General features: G+C 41.4%; 1 protein-coding gene across 1 annotated transcript; it reads right to left on the reverse strand.

Annotated features, from left to right (window-relative positions):
* Positions 1-11,757: 11,757 nt before the first annotated feature.
* Positions 11,758-14,510, reverse strand: LOC105044537 (putative receptor protein kinase ZmPK1). Its single transcript, XM_010922470.3, has one exon. The coding sequence runs from the start codon at positions 14,387-14,389 to the stop codon at positions 11,972-11,974; it is 2,418 nt and encodes an 805-aa protein (XP_010920772.1). The 5' UTR covers positions 14,390-14,510; the 3' UTR covers positions 11,758-11,971.
* Between the last annotated feature and the right edge of the window lie 7,089 nt (positions 14,511-21,599).

The following is a 21,599-nucleotide window of genomic DNA, read 5'->3' on the forward strand; positions in this document are numbered from 1 at the left end:
TCTGGCTCTGCACAGATGTCCCAGCCTGAACTTGCACCTTCTTGACTTTCTTCTTCTTGTTCTTCTTTCCTTTCTCAAAGGGTCGAGAACCAGAAGATGAACCTCCCACTGAGTTCACTGAGTTCACCGACTCCTTGAGGAGTTGGTGATCCTTCTCAAAGTTCTGAAGCAACCCCATTAACCCATGGTAGTTTACTTCAGGCTTTGTCATTCTATAATGAGTGAGGAATGGGAGACAAGACTTGGGCAGCGAGTTCAGTATTGCATCTTTCCAAGCTGCTCATGCAAGGAAAAGCCGAGCTTGCTCAATCGTTCCATCAGCTCGATCATGTACAATACATGATCAGTGATAGAGACTCCATCCCGTATTTTGGCGTTGAAGATGGCACAACTAGTCTTGTGCCTCTCTACGTCATCGGGTGTGCCAAAGGTATCCTCCAACACTTGAAGCATGTCCTTTGGCTGAGCCGTCTCGAATCTGCGACTGAACTCATCACTCATGATAGCACCAGCATGATACAGCGCACCGTGGTCCGGTCACTGAGCCACTTCTGGTAAGTGTCTCTGACTGTTCCACGTGCATTGACAGCTGGCTCCTCAGGTGCAGGATCCATTATCACATATAGGATCCGTTCATGCTCCAGGACTATCTTCAACTTTCGGTACCAGCTACCGAAGTTGGGTCCCACCAACTTATCATTGTCCAACAATGATCAGAGCGATAGGGAAGTGGCCATATTTGCACAAAGGAGAACCATAACCTAATTAGTAATTGATTCATTAAACCTAAAGATTTGGACTTTAATCAAAAGGTTTCTCCCACTATTTTATTCGAATTGGTAGCCTCTACCTCCAACTCGAAGAATTACCCTAATTCCTTAGCGGGTACTAGAATCCACTTAGACTGCACACAAGCCCAACTTTGGTTGGCCAACCCATGTACATCTAAGGGTAGGTTCATAACCAATTGTTTCTCTAAATAATTTCTAGTAATTTTAATTTTGCCCCAGAAACCTAATCAGTAGGCTTTGGCCTCCACTGTAAGGATCCAGTTAGGTCCAACCATTAACATGATCATACTTGGTGTATCTAACCAACGAATGATTAAGCCCAACTTTGGTTGGCTCACCTAACCACCATTAGAGAGACACTTCCAAGTCATCATATGATGAGTGATAATTCCATTAGTCAACAAGCACCAGGCCTTTGGGTCTGCAATGATTATTGAGTTCATGGACTCATTATCAAACACCTTAATGGGAGGCTATGACTCAGTTATCTCCATAACTTTATCATTTTAAAGACCTAATAATTTTAGAAGATTAAATAATATAGAGGATGAGGTCAGATGAACCAGCTTATCATGATCCTCCCACTGACTTCACCAAGTCAGCTTAAGGGAGACCATTAAAAGGGCTAGTCTAGGAGCACCTAAATCAGTCACACTGATTTACCTAGCTGACATGGGTCAGCTCGAATAGTCAAGTGATCCGATCAAAACATAATTTCACCAAGAGGCCAGGTAAGTTCGATCAGTGGGAGGGTCTGCCAAAACTTGCCTTAGACACCATCATGAATGGCCAGGTAAGCGGGCTCCCAATTAAAAACCACCGGTCTGGTTTACCTTAGACACCAACTGGTTTAATTAGTTTCGATTAGATCAACCTAACAGTTCGTGCTAGACCGCTTAGCCAAGAATCAAGTCCATTTGGTTCTCGTTAAAGACATGGACTTGACCAACTACAACTATTGTAATTGATCTAGAGAATCCTTGACCTAATCTAAGACAACAATTGATTAGATTTAGTCAATTCTCTAATTAAGTCCATCTTTAATCTAACCATAGGTCTAACCCAATTAATGGACCTAATTTCCACTAACCCATTAACCCAATGTGTTATGATTTGTGTCTTAGGTTCTTCAATTCACAATCCTAGAACCTAATCAAACAACTTCTTAATTCTTAATTAAGTTTTGAGCTGAGGGTTGGGTTCGGCTTTTCAAAAAATAATTTTCATATTTGTAAAATAATTTTACAATATGATTCTACCAATCATATTGCATGTTTGATTCATAATCAAGATGCAAGTGAAATAAACATGAAACTACTTTAGATCTAATCTAAACAGGTTCATGTAAATGAAATAATTTCAACTTTAAATAATTTCTTTGCATAAAAATTATTAACAAAGAGATTTTATTTCAGATTTAAACATCTTTTAAATCTAATAAATTATAAATTTAATCTAGATCATATCTAACAAATTTATGATTAAAGATAGATCTACACAAACTAGGACAACCTTTGCACTGTAAGGGATAAACCTTACAGCAGGATAACCTTGCAGTTTGTGATTGATCTAAAATTTTAATTTCAGATTTAATAATCAGATTATAAATTAGATCTAATCTAAAAAATAATCTAAGCATGTATAAATAATCATGTAATAAAGAATCTAGGCTCTGATACCAATTGTAGGAACCAGATCTAGGGTTTCAGGGTTATATCTTGAAACTTTTTCAAGATCATACAGCGGAAGACTAAAATAAATCAAAATTTATTTTCTAAGATCAGAAGATTCCTAGATCTAAGATCCTATTACATGATTATTACATAGCATTAAATCAAAAATTAAAATATATATAAATATAGTATGAACTACATGTTGATCATATCAACATGTTTCTATACTAGCTACATCTAATGTATGTATTAAATAATAGATCAGATCTATTACCTTGCAAGTTAGACGCTCTAACCTCGCTGATCCGGGCTTAAGGATGATGTTGCAAGCCGCACACACGTCCGGCCTCTAGGAGTCGTCCACACGAGCCCACGAATCTCGATCAGAAGTCCTGCTTCAGGAAATCAGCACAGTATGCTAGTACTGCGCTGATTCTTCTTTGATGGTTGATCAGGTGCCTCCTTCTTCTTGATTTGGACTCTTCCAAAGATGAAAAGTAGAAGGAGGAGTTTCAGATCTGAGACACTCTCAGAAAACTCAAGATGGAGGGAGGAAAGATATGAAAACAAAAACCCAAGAAGAAGACCCTCTTCTTCTTCACGTTTTTCTCTCTAGACACCCAAACTTGCATCTTTTATATCTCCACGACCCAAAGGTATTTCTCTCTAATTTTTGGATGGCAGAAAGGCCTCTCAAATATCTATCTCTCCTTAAAATTTCACAAAGAAACTCATCTTATATAGAGAGATATGATAGAGTTCTTGTCTAGGTCAAACACCTAGTCAAGGCTTATCCAAACATGGCAAGTTAAGGGACGCCCAACTCTTGAGCACCTCCTCCATATTTTCGTGCATGGATCACCAGAAAAGGGTGTACTATGTAAACCCTAAAAGCCACGAAAATTTCAAAAAAAATTTGGATAAATTCGGTGCAAAATTGAAAGAGTTTTGGATTTCTAAAACTCTATCTCATAGAATTCGAAATCCAAACTTATTCCTTTTAGATTTGATCCAAATCACCTTCCATGTAAGAAAGAAGAGAGGAGACCTTTTGTGAACGTGGGAGAGATCTGGGAGAGGGCTTTTGTCGCACAAAATAAGTGGAGATTGGCGTTGAATAAGAGAGAGGGCGTGGAGAAGGTTTATGTGGCGCAAGGTGGAATCCTAGTCCTACTAGGATTCTGTCTCATAACTTGTTTTAATTTGGTTTCCCAAACCAAATCAAATCAAAATTAGATCAACCCAATTAAAATAGGTCTTAACCTAATTAAGAACCTAATTTAATCAGATTAAATTAGATTTAAATCTGATTTAATTTTTAATCAAATTAGAAATTAGATTGACCCAAGTCCTAGTTGAACTAGGACTAGTCTTTCCTTGCACTTGACTTATCCAATAAACCAATTGGACTTGATCCAATCAAGCCCAAACTAAATCTAATTAAATCATATTTAATTAGACTTAATCTCAGCCCATTGGCTTAATCAAATTAAGCCAATTAGCAATCAAATTGCTAATCGATCCTCCTGCAACACTTGCACTGGGTTAAATGTCAATCGTATTGATTATTTAACCCTATAATGATTCTTAATCGTTGATCAACCATCCGATCGGATCATGAACTCTAATGTGTGTGACCTCATAGGTCCGAACCTAAGCCGGTAGCATAGAAACAAATTTCTATACCAATCGAAGTGACCATCTAGCAATGGTACCCGACGTCCGGATAGGTCGAATGTGTAGAACAACATCCTTAGAACCCATGCGGATATAGTTTTCATATAATTCATCCCCTTGATCAAAATGATCATAGGACACCCCAGAGCTCAACTGTCAACTCTGATCAGGTTGTCCACATTGTATTTCAAAATATCAAATCCATCTGATAGATTACCCTGGCCAAGGTTTTGCTAAATTGAAATACAGCGACTCATTCTTCTCCAACTCTTGGAGTGGTCAATCCCATCTCGATCACACTCTGACTTCGCAAGTACTTGACTGTGCCCAGAAGCCTTCCGTCCTTGAATTAGAAATTCAGTTAGTCCAGTACCAAAGCACAGTGAGTTGCTTGCAAATCACTGAGGCGATCTCAAGTCTAAGGGACACTTATACCTATATCCCATCAGAGACATTCTCGACAGTAGAATGCTCTGGAGTTGGTCACGTTCAATGACGATGTACCCTTACATCTCACCTGTATGCCATACCAGTGTCTCCACACTCCTTGGTTAAGAGGACAACCAACCCATATGGCCTACAGCGACCTATGCTCGATAGAAGCTGTCGTCCTTATTAACAGCCTATCATTTGGTCGTGAACAGTTTTAAGGACTAATCGATAAATCCTCTCTTTATCGAACCTAAATAGTCCTAAGGACTTCATCATAACAACGGAGTTCATTAGAAGATGAAAGCTTATGATGAAGATGCCAAATATATTTTATTTATTAACAAATCAATTACAATACTTAGTTGCTCAACCGTCAACAGCTTGACGATTGACTTTTTGGGACACATTTCCCAACAGACCCAACCAAACAGAGCAAAACAAGGGTTTACCTTTTCATGGATTTTCCGATGATCCCGACGATTTTGAAAAAATGAAGGAAAGAAAATACTTTGCTCCAACGGCCAAAAAGAGCTTCGGCAGCCCCTCTCTTCTGATCAAAAGCCCACGGTAACTTCGAAAAATCCCTCAAATCCCTAGAAATTTTACTAAAATCTCGTTGTAAAATCCTAAGTGAGGGAAAGGGGATTTTATAGAGGAGGTCTTCTATCCTAGCCGGACTCCTTGAGTCCGATTTCATCAAAAATGGAGAGGAAGAAGACTCCGATTATGAGTCTTACTCCTCCTCCCACCAGTTTCCTCTTTCTTTTCTTTTTTTTTGTTTGAGATTTGGGCTTTTGGGCTTTGTCCAGGGCCCAAACAGGTCGGGTATTACACACAGTGTATGGCAACTCCTCTGGTGACAATTTATGATGGCTATGAACCCCAATGGCTTCGGCCCTTGATGACCAAAGCATGGTCCAATGAAAGCAAAGAAAAAGAAAGGAAAATAAGAGAGGCTCGGTCCCCTACAAATTTTGACTATCGGCGGCTTAATCTGGTTGTCAAAGACTTCCTAGAGTTCAGAAAAAAAAAGTGAGGAAAGATAGGGGGTTAGTATTCTCATGATAAATCAGCAATAACTCACCAGAAAGACTCGGCGGAAAGAACCTAATAAACCTATGATTTTGCCGGTGATTGACTAAAGATTGAATGATGCATAGCGGAAGGTGAGATGGAGAATTTATAGATGGGAGTCTTAGAATCCTCGCCAGAGTTTGATCCGTCCCAAGATTCTTTTTTCGATTGAATTTGGAAGAGGAGATTGATTCCATCAGAAGTTCTCCTCTTCCACCTCATGTCCTAAGCATGTGAAGATTATTTTTTTTTTCTTTTTTTCTTATTTTAAATTCATGTGAGGAAAAAGAGGGGACACGATCCTTACACATCTAGCAGAGCATTTACACAGAAGCAAGCGTCTGATTAAACTTGCATCAGAACGTGAGCTCACTTTCCTGAAAGAAGCCGAAATAATCAAACCAAAAGGCAACAATAAGCCACCAGGAACTGATGCAACATCAGCTTGTTTGGCCACGGGCAACGCCTCAAAGACTCAGCCAGTTACCACTCCGATTGAGGATAATCCATGCAAGTGTCAGGCTAAAAAAGGGAGAGGAGGAATAGCTAGCTAAATGGGTTTCTGTTGTGTAAAGAAACGGGCATCTGATCAAAGCTACAAGATTTCAACCACGCATTAGCAAAGTTAAGTTTTTCCATACGAGAGATGGGCGTCATTAGTACACCGTCAGTAGTTGCATCAGACCGGAAAGGGAAATAAAGTTCTTTAAGTCTACTTCTGGTATCTTAACGCTGCAGTCATCCATGCTACCATGTTCATTGGAAATTGGAGTTACTCCGTTTCAAGTCCTCTCGTGGACCTGCATTCCATGCCTGGTCATGGCCTTCAGTCCCATCCAAGTGGTCCAAGCAATAGATGCACATGATTTTCTCAATTTGAAAATTGTCTCACCAATTTTTCAATAGGGAAACATTACTAGTAGTGAAGTCACCTGTTGTGGTATTTGTTTGTTAAAACTGTTAATATCACCAAAAGAAATGCCATGTTAACCTGGCCTTATTTTTCGCTTCTCTTTTCTTAATCCATTATTCTTTAGTATTTTAGAAATCTTAATGCTACAGAATTTTGCATCCTGAACTTTCACCCCTTTAACTATGTTTCATCAACAGAAGCATTACAACCGATTAGTCTTCATGAACCAAAAGAACGCATCAAATGCATGACAGAGAAGTTTCTGATGGGGTTTATGAATGGCGTCAAACAAAAAAATCATGGTATAATCATACGAGGGATCCATTTGATCTACCTTATTTTAAGTTGAACTAAGCCAAAATGGTGTCAGCTTGTCGGCCTGTCTAGAGGCAGCATCTCACCCCAAACGTTAAACAAACAGCGGAAATATAATTTGCAAACCAATTGGCAACATAAATATTTCGGGGGTGTTCTAAATGAAGATATCAGGTGTGTAAAATTTATGCATGTTACAAAAGGCAGGGCCACAATATGTGCAAAACTATAAGATTCTAGTTGAGGTAAGCTAAATTATGGTCAACTCCACACACTAGCCATTAAGACTATCACTATTATCCAAAGATTATCCTTGTCACAGAAAACATTGAGAGAGAGCCATGAAGAACAGGACAAAGGATAAAAATTTAAAATTATATATACATAAAAAATATCTGGTCTCACATCATAGTTTTGCTATACTCAATAATAAGTAATGCAGGTCCTTTTTCCACAATATTAATGGATGTGTTGAGTGCGTTTCCATAACAAAGTTCTAGATATCCTTCGTCAAGCTAGTAACGTAGCAGATGGGACACAGGCAAGCAAGATGCTTATTCATCTATCTGATGATAAAACAGTGACAACTAACAGAACAAGGCCTGCAACTTACACATGATTATAAGAACAATAAAGAACTGGAGAAGCAGCTTCTCCTGTGTGCATGCCTATCATGCAAGTGCTTGCTCTTGGAAGTAAAGAAAATTGGACTCAAGCATTAAGTCAATTATATTGAAATTTGCCAAGATGAAATGTAACGTGACCCAAATTGTACTGCACAAACAAATCGTTGCTGAACACTAATCCACCTAGCCGAATCAACAAATTGCATTCCTCCATAAATGCTGTTTGCAAAACAGACATACTGGGAAAGCCATTGCAACGGGAGGGATATGTCTGGCCAAAGGTGATGCCTCAACCACGCATTATTGTCTTAATGATCTGGTAGCTAGTATTAGAAGACACAGATAAAAACACCCCGAAAAATCAGATGCAAAGTATTTAGATTGAGTAAGATCGTTTCAAGATGTTAGAATTTGATGTCTCGAGATTTGATCCACACTGAACCTACAGCGAGGTCCGCGACGATGAATGGAGTCCAACGAGCCCAAGATCAGTCCAAACAGAATCCAGATAAAAAAGTTACGCACGAAAAAACTCCAGAGGAGATGGCACGACCTACGAGGCAGTGGAGGCTGGTGGCGGGACGGCGGAGGCCGCGACAACATGAGCACGCGGACGTGCGAGCACATGCGGGCATGGTCCAGGCTAAGGCGGGCGCATGCAGCATGGCCCGCATAGTTTTCCCACGTGGTCCACACTCGATGCATGGACCGATGGTCCATGAGGACCCGCATGGACCGGGCAGGCATTTTTTCTTAGATTTGCGCAGTCCGCGATGGATCGATGGACATTTCTGGCTGATTTCTTACGATCCACGATGGGTTTTCATGGATCGATGCGCGATTAGACGGTCTGCATGGCTTGCGGTCAAGATCCAATGCTTCAAACGCATGGTTGGCTGATCTGAGGAGTTCTAATTTGCATTGGAGTCGAGATTGGATCGATCTAAGATCCTGAAAAAGACCCTACAGCAACAGAAAGATTTATGATAGCACTGGACGATCGACAAGATCTCATGCGCAGAACAGAGGGTGGTTCAGCAACAACAGATCCTGAAGAGAGGCGTCGATAGAGAGCAGGAGCAAAGTACTTTAGGTAGACTATCAAGCAGCAGACAGCGGTTGCTTCAAGGGTTCAGGAGATCTTCCTGAAGAGAGAGCTTTTGTGAGGGAAAGTTTGTTGTGAGGGAGAGATTCGGTGTATGAGGGTTGAGGGTGCAATCTTCTCTTATAAATTTTTCTTTTCTCATAGTGAAGCTTGCATACCCCGTGAAGGTGAGCATTTTTACTGGATCCACATATTTGATTATTTTTATTTTATTTTTTCTTTCTTCCTGCTGCGATGCGTGGTATCGAAAAGATCCTATGGAGATGGTGTCCTAGCCAGACATTTCCAACAAGTGGTATCAGAGCAAGGCAGTACTAGAACGTAGATTGCGACGATGGTGAGCAAGATTGAAGATGGAGAAAACAAGCTCAATCAAGATGGAGATCAACAGGTTTGATAGAAAGAGCAATTTCTTCTTATGGCAGGCAAGAGTGAAGGACGTGCTCATTCAGCAAGGATTGATCAATGCTCTCTTATATAAGGAGAAGCCGACTATCATAAAGGTATAGGATTGGAGGCGGCTCTAGATGCAGACGGTGAGTACAATCCGCTCATGTCTAGTGGATGAGGTGGTGATTTATGTACTTGATGAGACTTTTTGATGGTGTTGTGGTCGAAGCTCTAAGAGTTGTACATGATAAAATCTCTCACCAACATTCTCTTCCTCTAAAGATAATTCTACCAGCTATGAATGACTGAGAGACAGAGTATGCAGGAGCATCTCAGCCACTTTCAGAAGATCCTCACCGACCTCCTCAGCGTTGGCGAGAAAATTGAGGAGAAGACCAGGGCGTTGGTCTTGTTAGCATCGCTTTTCTCTTCGTATGAGTCCTTAGTGACTGCTCTTCTAGTAGAGAGAGCACCATCAAGATGGATGAGGTCACTGTGATGATTTTTTAGAATAAGATTCTCAGAAGAAAGAATCCAGCTTCTAGCTCAGATGGCAGCTTAGCTTTGGTAGTTTCTGAAGGAGCAGGAGGCAATAGACGAGGCGACAGAAGATCGCGATGAGGGCGGTCCAAATCCAAGACGAGGGACTCAAACAAGATCAGATGTTATCGGTGTGACGAGTTAGGGCATGTAGCCAGAGATTGCTCTCAACTCAAAGATCAGAAGAAGACTACTATAGTGACAGCCAGTAGCGAGTCAGAGAGTGATATTCTGGAGATATCTAATGAGGTATCTACTTCCTTCCAGTAGCAGATCTTAGATTTTGCATGCATCTATCATGTATATTGCAGAAAGGAGCAGTTTAAATTACTGAAGAGCAGTGAGAGTACTGTTTATTTGTCGGATAGATCGAGCTATGCGATCAAAAATATCGGGACAGTCAGTTGGAGGACATATAATGGTGTAGTAAGAAAATTGGGAGAGGTCCGATATATATCCTATTTCGAATGGAATCTTATCTCACTGAGCAAATTGAATTTGAGAGGCTACAGGACGATAGCTGACGGAAGAATCCTGAAGGTGTTGCATGGCGATAAGGTTATTCTGAAGGGAAAGAAGAAGATGAGAGGACATTACTATCTAGTAAGGAGCTCAGTATAAGGTGGAGCTTCAGGAGCCAAAAGAAAAATCAGAGCGAGGTGGAGCTCTAGGTGGAGGTAGATCGGGTACGAGATATGAGATTCGAGAGGATGAGAGGCGATATTGCATGGTGAGATTCCTATTACCGCAGGATAATATCCCAAGCAGATCTCAAATCAGGAGTACAGCATACGATGGAGATGGGATCGAATGGTCTGGCTCGATTTCCATGTCTACCCATTCATGATCAGCAGATGATTGCCCTAGAGCATACAGGCGAAGAAATTCAGAAGCTCTCAGAGTTAGGAGGCTGAATGTCGAGTCAAGATGGAGATTATAAAGATTTGATATTTTAAAATTCGATCTACACTGAGCCCACAGCGAGATCCGCGACGACGAACGGAGTCCAACGAGCCTAAGATCAGCCCAAATGAAATCCAAATGGAGAAGTTATGCGTGAAAGAAGCGCAGAAGAGGTGGCATGGCCCATGAGACGGCAGAGATCGGTGGCGGGTCGACAGAGGCCGCAGCGATGCGATCGCGCACGACGGTGCGTGGCCCAGCATGCGGATGCGCGGGCGCATGCGGGTGTGGCCCAGGCCCAGGTCGGCGTGCACAGCATGGCCTGCAGGATTTTCCTACGCGATCCACATGCGATGCATGTACCGACAGTCCATGAGGACCCGTATGGATTGGGCGGGCATTTCTTCTTAGTTACATGCAGTCCACAATGGACCAACGGAAGTTTTTAGTTGGTTTCTCACGGTCCACGATGAGTTCTCATGGATCGGTACGTGATCGGATAGTTTGCAGGGCTTGCGGTCAAGATCCAATGCTTTAGAGGCATGTTTGGGTGATCTGAGGGGTCCTAATTTATATTGGAGTCAGGATTGGATCGATCTAAGATCTTTCAAGAGACCTTACGGCAACAGAGAGATGTATGGTAGAAGTGGGTGATCGGCAGGATCTCGTGTGCAGAGCAGAGGGTTGTTCAGCAGCAGCAGATCCTGAAGAGAGGTGCCGACAGAGAGCAGAAGCAAGATGCTTCAGACAAACTGTCAGGTAGCAGATAGTAGTCGCTTCAGAGATTCAGGAGAATCTTTCTGAAGAGAGAGCTTTTGTGAGGTAGAGCTTCTTGTAAGGAAGAGATTGGGTATACGAGGGTTGAGAGTGTGTTCTCCCCTTGTAAATTTTTTTTTGTTATAGTGAAGTTTGCATACCTCATAGAGGCAAGTCTTTTTGGCTCATCCACGTATTTGATTGTTTCTGATTTATTTTTTCTTTTTTTCTGCTGCAATGCATGGTATCGAAAAGGTTCCGTGGAGATAGTGTCTTAGTCAAACATCTCCAATACAAGGAACCTCTTTAATACTCGATAAAAAAATGCCAAAAATATATAAGCTCAGGTTACCATGCTTAATAAACTGTATGGCCAGATGGAACCAGATAAAATTGCATGACTCATCAAAAACTTATAAGAGATAGACAGCAAAGGCGATGCCTTGGGCTATATACCAAGATCTGTGTAGAGAAGATTCGCAATCTTAACTTCTCGCTTTATCAACATATCTAGTTGTTACTATTTATGCCAAAGAATGCAGTGTAAATATGCCATTGACACTTGAAATGGAGAATTCTTATTGTGCAATACCTTCAAATTCTTCCTCCAAATACATGGACAAGTCCAACAAAAAGAAAGAAGGTCCAGCATGACCTTTATATTTTATTTTCATATGACATGCAGAAAAACACATCCATCAAAAAGACATACAGAGAAAGACATTAGACACAACCAGGAGGCTTATAATTGCACACATGATCGACGATAGGAGATGTTACTGCTGATTTACTGCTAGTCCCTCGTGGGAGCTGTGCTCATCATGGTATGACAGGAGCGTATGGACTACAGAATCCATCGTCGGTCTTTTGTTTCTGTCCTGTTCCAAGCAAGTGACTACTATCTCCACCAGCTTCTCTGCTTGTTTGCAATTGAACTGCCCGTCTAATCTGGAATCCACAATCTCTTCGACCCATGATTCCTCTCCACTCTCCAGTTTTCCCTTCAACATCCTAACCAAACTTTTCAGCGTTCCTTCAACCTCCTCTTCTTCATCAACCATCAAGTTTGAAACCCTGCTTCCCTTCACCATCTCCAGAAGTACGACTCCGTAGCTATAGACATCAACCTTTGCGGTGATTGGAAGATTTGTAGTCCATTCAGGAGCCATGTATCCCCTGGTTCCTCGAATCCGTGAAGTGTCCGAGCCAACTCCACCTCTATTTGACAGTTTTGCCAATCCAAAGTCTGCAATCTTAGGCTCAAATTCATCGTCCAGGAGTATGTTTTCAGGCTTCACGTCACAGTGGATGACCCACTCAAGGCATTCATGATGAAGGTATGCTAATCCTTGCGCCACCCCTACCGCAATCTTGAACCTCTCGCTCCATCCCAAAACACTTGCTGTGCCACGTTCGCCGAAGATGTGCTTGTCCAAAGAACCATTCGCCACATACTCGGTAACTAGCAGATTGTGCGGACCTTCTGAGCAGAACCCCCAAATTCTCACAAGGTTCTTGTGATAAATTCTCCCTATTAGACTCATTTCAAAGCCGAGCTCTCCTTGGATCGCATCTCCCAACTTCTTCACGGCCACCACCCTCTTGTCATCCAATACTCCCTTGTACACAACACCCGAGCCTCCCCTTCCAATCTCATCCATGAATTTCCCAGTTGCCCTTTTGAGCTCTTTGTATGTGAACTGCCTGAATTGACTGGATATCAACCTGTACCCTTCTTCCAGGGATGTTGGCTTCCGTTCCCTTCTGAAAATAAACCACCATCCTGATATAACAAACAGGATTTCGATGGCACCGAATGCTGATATGAACCCATAGAAATACACCCATCTCGTCTTCCCTCTGCTGCTCGCGTACGTATTTGAAGAACTTGCTGTAACTTCAGAGCCCGTAGCGTTGCAAATGGGCTCGTGCATTTGAAGAGCAGAGGACCCCGATGCTGACGTACGTGCAGGCATCCTCAAGTACGTGATGCCTTTTATAATCGGAGAATTTCTCCCGTTAAAGAGAATGCCTTTAGGATAGCACCTACCAGACACATAGTGCAGTCCTTCACAAGAACAATCTTTTTCACACATCTTCTTGCAAGCCTCCAACGAAGTGGAGTTGGAGTAATTGACATCGTCACCCCAGAAATCTGTGTGGGCTAGCTCTAGATATGAGGTGGTGTTGCAGCTCATGTTGAACTTTGGCTTGCAACCTTTGCGCCAGTCGCTTTGATCGCTCATCTCGTAATGAGGAGGGCACGAACAAACCACTTTGGATTGCACATACGTGCAGATTCCGTTCCTCCCACACAGCCCATGTACCCGGCAGAGCCGCGGAAGAGCTTCCCAGGTGACCGACCACGTTCCTTTCGATTTATCTAGGCTGTAAAGCCTGAGATTGCCATCGTAGTCCAGAGTCAGCCTTCTTAAGATTCCAGAACCCATGTCGGAAGCACTGAATGCCAACTTGTCGCTCGAAACGAACTTTCCCATCTCATCCAATACTGCATATCTGCTGCTGTTGTAGGTCGTCCTGCCGTTTTGAAACACAGTGTTATCAGGATTGGGCCAGTAGATGCTAGAAATCTCAGGTCCATCATATATGAGCCTGAGGACGTTATCGTTGTCGAAATACAAGCCATAGTAGCCTGAAGAGAGTGATCCTGGAGCGGCCGAAGATTTTGCTCGTATGGCTTTAGTAATCGGTTGCGTAGGGAGAAGAGTGTCCGTAGGAGAATCAAAGCTTTGCCATAGAATGTTACCGCTGGGGTCCTGCACGACAAGATTACCGATGTCCAATAGCTGCACTCGATCTGCTTGCGCCCAGCCTATGTTGGTGCTCCACACAACCGTGCCATTGGCGTCTTCTAGAATCATGCCTCCATCCTTGCGGAAGCTTAGTTTTGATCCATGACCGTTTACCGGATAATCCCGGTTTGCAGTCCATGCGACGGTCTTGTTGGCTGAATCGGAGAACCAGATCGAGAAGGCATAGGCATTAGTGCCGACGTTGTAGAAGCCGCATGCGAAAGACCTGCTGGGGGAGGTGAGGATATCTGAGGCATCCTCTACGGAGAGGGAAGACCCTCTTGAAAGAGAGCCCCGTTCTGCTCGTGATGCAGAGGGAGAGAGCAGGAGGAAGAGGAGAAGAGGGTTGAGGATGTTCCGAGAAGGAGATGGATGCTTCATGGCCTCCTGCTGAATTGGCACGAGAAGAGAATCTCTTCCATTGCCCTGCTTGTTAAACTGGAGGAGCCAACAACTAGCCGTCTCCCTTCAGTCAGTCCAACACTCGCTTTCCTGTTTTTGTTCGGTTTATCACCGTCTAGTTTTCTGAAAGGACTCGAAATGGATTGCTGAAATGGACGGACCAACAAGTAAGCGGGCTTCTCAGGTCCGCCGCACATGTCCACACTCGTTTGCTTTACTGAATTGTGTCCAGCCACACATAGACTAAGGCCCATTTGGTTGGGATATATAAATCAATAATTTTTAAAAATTATTTATTTTAAAAAAATAAGTATAGAAAAAAATAATTTTTATTATGTTTGATCGGTAAAAAAATTATTTTGAAATATAATATTGAAAAAAATTATTATATTTGGTTAAAGATAAATCTATATAAGAATATGGTCAATTTTATAAATATATTCTTTCATATAAAATATTTTTTTAATATTAAGATAGTATTATCATCTTCAATTAATTTTTATATAATAATTACAATCATATAGCTCTTCACATAATGCCATTTCCATCTTAATTTTTTTGCAAAAACTCACTACTGAATGAATTTGAAAAGACATCAAATAAATTTAATGATTATATATGTAAGTTTATTGAAGATATTTTTATCAAATATAGATTATTATTATTCAAAAATTTACTAAATACCAATCCTTCATGGTATTTATTTTATCTTCTTTCTTCAAAAAATAAACATGAGGTTCATCAATTTTTTTACCATCTCTCTCTTCCATTTTTCATACCAAACATGATAATCTAACATAAGATTCATTTCTTTATGCTAGATTATCCCCAACCAAATGAACCTCAATAGATTAAAACTTATCTCCTTTGCTTAACTTATTACTGAATTATATGAATTTTGGGGATGTAATATTTTAATAGATTCAAATATTAGACTATTAGATCGCAAATAAAATATAGCCCACTAAATTAGGCTATTTTTTAATTACCTTGTAATGTATTATGCATTAATAATCGTTAGATTTTAAAAATTATGTATCAATCTATTTGAAGATATATATCAGTATATTGGATAGTTATTTTATTATATATATATATATATATATATATATATATATATATATATATCAATTGATTATATACTATATATTAATGAACATCATGTTCTGTATGTCTTGATAAAGAAAAAAATTTGCAGGAGGAGAAAAAGACTTGGGAACAAGGAGAAAAATCTTCGAGGAAGAAGAGCAGATAAAAGTAGATAGCCTTTCTTCACGTGTACCCTTTTTTTATTTTTTAAAGTTACGAGACTGACAGACTAAGTGCTGTCCTAATTTAATTTTTGGATTTCTTCTTTAACATGGGCGATTAGAGGAAATGTCGCAAAACAGAAATCTCCTTCCCAAAATTTGGAGAGGATCTCTAGGAACCAAGATGATCCAAAAATTTAATTCTTGTTAGAAAATATGTCTCAAGATTCGATCCACATTGAGCCTTCAACGAGGTCCAGAATAAAAAACGGAGTCCAACAAGCCTAAGATCACCCCGAACGGAGTCCGGCCAGAAAAGATACACTCGATTGAAAATAGCATGACATCCGAAGCGACAGAGGTCGGCGGTGGGCCGGCAGGGACCGACAGAGCGTCGCTCGGCCCGACGGAGATGCGTCCAGTGCGCAGCTGCACACGGCCCAGCGCACAGACGGGCCCAGCGTGGGCATGCACAGCCCAAGCACGGGCGAGCGTGCAGGCCAGCCCAGCTCGCATGGGCAGGCCGGCCCAATGCATGCGGGCACCCCAGGCCCAGCGCTCGTACAGTCCACCATGGATTGCGAGATGCTAGGCGATCCATGGGACCGTCGTGGACCGAAGTCACGATCCACATGCGGTTGTAGAAGCATTTTTGCATGATCGAACGGTCCAGAATGCAGCCAGTCACGATCGGATGGTTGTGAGCAAATTCGAGTGTGATCAGGTGATTAGGGAGACTGTTTTGCACGATCGAACGGCTCTGATGCGAGCCGATCACAATCGGACGGTCATGGATGATTCCAGGCTTGATTGAGATTCTATTTACTACTGAAACAGTATTTTTGTGATTCTGAAACCTATATAGCTTCGATTAACGAAACGTTTTGTTGCGTTGGGAAGATGGTGACGTCCAGGATTCAACAGAGGTTTCAGAGAGCTTTTATGAAGATTTTGAGATTTTTTTGTGAGAGACTCTTGTACAAAGATTAAGTGATGAGTTCTTCTTGTATTGATCTTTATTCTCTCATAGTGAAGCTTGCACGCCCCATGGAGGTGGGCTTGAGGTCAATCCACGTATTTGCATGGTATTTCTTATTTTGTTTCTTCTTGCTGTATAGCGTGGTATCGAATTCTGGTGGCCCTACAATTGGTATCAGAGCCAGGTTGTGCCAGAGCGTAGGTTGCAGCGATAGTGAACGAGATAGAAGATGGAGAAGACAAGCACAATTAAGGTGGAGATCAATAGATTTGATGGAAAGAGCAATTTCTCTTTATGGCAGATAAGGGTGAAAGACGTGCTCATCCAACAAAGATTGATCGATGCTCTCTTATGCGACAAAAAGCCGACCATCATAGAGGTGCAGGATTGGAGGCGACTCCAGATGCAGGCAGTGAGTACCATCCGTTTGTACCTAGCGGATGAGGTGGTGATCCATGTGCTTGGCGAGATTTTTTCGACGAGACTATGATCGAAGCTCGAGGAGTTGTACATGGTGAAGTCTCTCACCAACACTCTTTTCCTCTAGAGGCAGTTATACCAGCTGCGGATGACTGAGGGATAGAGGTGCAGGAGCATCTCAGCCACTTTTAGAAGATCCTCACCGACCTCCTCAGTGTTGGCGAGAAAGTTGAAGAGAAGACCCAGGCGCTGGTCTTACTAGCATCGCTCCCCCCTTCGTATGAGTCTTTGATGACTGCTCTTCTAGTGGGGAAGAGCACCATCAAGATAGATAAAGTCACTGCGGTAATTCTCCAGAATGAGATTCTCAGGAGGGAGAACTCAGCTTCGAGCTCATACAGCGACAGCTCAGCTTTAGTGGTTTCTGGAGGACCAGAAGACGGTAGACAGAGTGACAGAAGATCGCGACAATGACGATTCAAGTCGAGGATGAGGGAGTTGAGCAAGATCAGGTGTTACCGATGTGACGAGTTGGAGCATCTAGCCAGAAATTGCTCTCAACTCAAAGATCGGACGAGGGCTACTGCAACGACGGTCAGTAGCGATTCAGAGGAAGATGTCCTGGAGATATCTGATGAGATATCTACTTCTTTCCAGCAGTAAAATTTAGATTCTGTATGCATCTATCATGTATATTGTAGAGAGGAGCAGTTTGACTCCCTGAAGAACAGTGAGGGCATTGTTTATCTGTCGGATTGATCGAGTTGTGCGATCAGAGGTATCGGGATGGTCAGCTGGAGGACATATGATGGTGCAGTGAGGAGATTAGAGGAGGTTCGATACATATCTGATTTCAGATGAAATCTTATCTCATTGAGCAGACTGGATTCGAGATGCTACAGGTCGGTAGCTGGTAGAGGAATCCTGAAGGTGTTGCACCGTGATAGAATTATTTTGGAGGGGAAGAAGAGGATAAGAGGACATTACTACCGACGGAGAGCCCAATGCAAGGTAGAGCTTCAGAAGTCAGGAGAAGTCCAGAGCAAGATGGAGCTCCAAGTGTAGGTGGATCGGATACTAGACAGAAGATTCGAGAGGACAAGAGGCAATGTCGCAAGGTGAGATTTCTATTACTGCAGAATGACACCCCAAGCAGGTCTATGGTCAGAGTGGACACAGCCCATGATGGAGGTAGGATTGAGCGACCTGGCTCGACTTCCATATTTGCCCATCCATGAGATAGCAGGCATGCCCCAAGACGTAGGGATGAGACAGATCACAAGCTCTCAGAGATAAATGGAGGCCGAATATCGAGTCGAGATGGAGAATGTTAGAAAATATGTCTCAAAATTCAATCTATATTGAGCCTACAGCGAGGTCTAGGATGAAAAATGGAGTCCAACGAGCCCAAGATCATCCCAAACGGAGTTCGGACGGAGAAGATACGCTCGATTGAAGATAGCACGGCATTCGGAACGGCGGAGGCCAGAGGCGGTCGGTGGCGGGCCGAAGGGGACCAGTGGAGCGCCGCTCGGCCCGGTGGAGACGTGTCCAGTGTGCAGCCACGCGTGGCCCAACGTGCGAACGGGCCCAGCATGAGCAGACGTGGCCCAGGCGCAGGCAGGCCCAGCGCAGGAGAGCACACGGGCCGGCCCAACGTGCACTGGCAGGCCAGCCCAGACACGCGGGCGCCTCGGCCCAGTGCTCGTGCGGTCCATCATGGACCGTGAGATGTTGGGTGGTCCATGGGACCGCCGTGGACCGAAGTCGCGGTCCACGCACAGTTCAGGTGCATTTTTGCACGATCGAACGGTCCAGAACGTAGCCGGTCGCAATCGAATAGTTGTGAGCAAATCTGAGTGTGATCAGGTGATCAAGGGAGATGTTTTGCACAATCGAACAGCTCTGGTGTGAACCGATTACGATCGGACAGCCACGGATGATTTCAGACTTGATTGGAATTCTGTTTCCTATTGAAATAATATTTTTATGATTCTGGAGCCTATATAGCTTCGATTGACGAACCATTTGTTGCGTTAGAAAGCTGGTGACGTCTTGGAGGTACAGAAATGCTTCAATTGAAGTTTCAGAGAGCTTTTGTGAGGATTTTAAAATTTTTTTACGAGAGATTCTTGTATAGAAGTTGAGTGGTGAGTTCTTCTTATATTGATCTTATTTTATTCTCTCATAGTGAAGCTTGCACGCTCCGTGGAAATAGGCTTGAGACCAATCCACGTATTTACATTGTGTTTCTTGTTTTGTTTCTTTTTTCTTCTTGCTGCACCGTATGATACCGAATTTTGATGGTCCTATAATTTTTATAAATAATTATTATAAATAATATTTGTGTTATTAATATCTTTGAAAGTGATAAGAAGGTCAACCATGAATTAATTTTCATCTAGACTTGCAAGCCCGATATGTCAATTAATGCGCGCAACTTAGTAGCCTGATACTAGAGAAACTATTAGGTAGCTAGAATAGGATATAAGCAAACCTATAAAAAGTTCATAAGTCAGCCATTCCTCATCCCCCTATAAAATGCTAGCTAACCATTTCCCATTAAATACCATCCATGGCTAACCATGGTTTAGTATTGGAAAAACCCGCATGTCAGCCATTCCATATTCTCCATTAAATGCTGGCCATGGCTAACTATTAAACGCTTTTTCTTCTTAATAAATCATGGTTAGCCATGATTAGCTCTTTTTATTTCCTACTAAATCATAGTTAGCCATGATTAGCATTTAATGGAAAACGAGGCATGGTTTTTTTTCTCTACTAAACCTTGGTTAGCTGTGGGTGGCATTTAAGGGAGAATGGATTTCCTACTAAATTATGGTTAGCTATGATTAACACTTTTAATTTCCTACTAAATCATATGGTTAGCCATGATTAGCATTTAATGGTGAAGTAGGAATGGCTGATGTGTCGCTTTTTTCCCTTTTAAACCATGGTTAGCCATGGTTAGCCTTTAACAGGGAACTGGAATGGCTGTGGCTTTGTTCTCCACTGAATCATGGTTAGCCATAGATAGCATTTAATGGGGAATGGTTACCCAGCATTTAATGGAGGAACCAGAAATGGCTGACTTGTGGACATGTTATAGGTTTGCTTATATCTAACGTGGTAGAATGATTCTACCTATTAATTTCTCCTAATACATGGGGCATAGCTTAACAAACTATTTCATGTAAGGATTGTTTATGGAGAACAAAAATCATATAGGACAAGCATTAGAGAATATCATATAGGATGGGACTTATTTTGCTACGATCTCTAAAGCCCCCCTTAAAAAGAAAACTTAAAAGTCAAATTAGGATGAGACTCATAAATTTGTAATTTTTAAAAAATCAAAAAAGAAAAAAAAATCACATGCATGAAGTAAGGCTGTTTGCCTGCATCCCCTCTTCTTCCTCATGAGATCTTTCTTTTTGTACATTCCTGAGTCCTTTTCTTCTTATATGAATCTTTTTTTTCATGAAGACATTTAGAACTCAATGTTCACTGATGCACAGTACATGGTCTGATAATATATACCTAGTAGGATAGTCATCTATCATTACAATATACTCATTTAGGTAAAGTGATATATAATTTTTAGAATATAATATTTATCAATACACACTATATGATCAAAAGATATACACTCATCGACTTTCAAATGCATACTATAAGCTTCTTTAATATATAGTCAGCGATGATAGAATATATATCTTTGGATAAATTAACACATAATTTTCAGAATACGGGGTTCATAAGTAGATAATATATAACTAATCGATACATATCTTACAAAATAGTCATCCAACAACTTAAAACATATGTCCAAGTAAATCAATACGTGATTTCTAAAATATAGTATTAATTAGTATACACTAAATGGCCGGATGATATACACCTAGCAAAATAGTTAATTAGCATTCTAATATATACTTTTAGATAAATCCATATAAAGTTTCTTGAATATGGTGTTTACTAATATAGTATATGGTCAGAAGATACAAAACTGTTTCCAAAATAGTTGCTCACATCATTAATGCTGGATGACTATTTTGCTAGGTGCTTATGACTTTGTCAAGTAATGTGCACTAGTGAACATCATGTTTTAGAAATTGTTTATCGATTTATCTAAAGTTGTTTGCTAGGAGACTAGATAACTATTTTACTATGTGTGTACCACCCGACTATATACTGTATTAATGAATATTATATGCTTGATGCCTTCATGAAGAAGAAAATCTACAAGAGGAGAAAAGGACTCAGAGATGACAAGAAAGGCCTCATGAGGAAGAAAAGGGGATGCGAGTAGATGGCCTCTGTTCATGCATGCTGATAGACTCCATTAGTAGGAGTCCCATCCTATTTTGATTTTTGGGTGTCACGCCTTGAACCCACAGCTTGGGTCAATCACATGATACAGCTACATAAATCCTAGAGTGATGCACTAAAAATTATTTAAGACTCATAAAATTAACAAATTCTTCAAACTAGAATTTATTTAAAATAATAAATAGCCAAATATGTCAACTAAATGATT

This window comes from Elaeis guineensis, chromosome 5 (genome assembly GCF_000442705.2).
Source record: "Elaeis guineensis isolate ETL-2024a chromosome 5, EG11, whole genome shotgun sequence".
In the NCBI taxonomy this organism is placed as follows: domain Eukaryota; kingdom Viridiplantae; phylum Streptophyta; class Magnoliopsida; order Arecales; family Arecaceae; genus Elaeis; species Elaeis guineensis.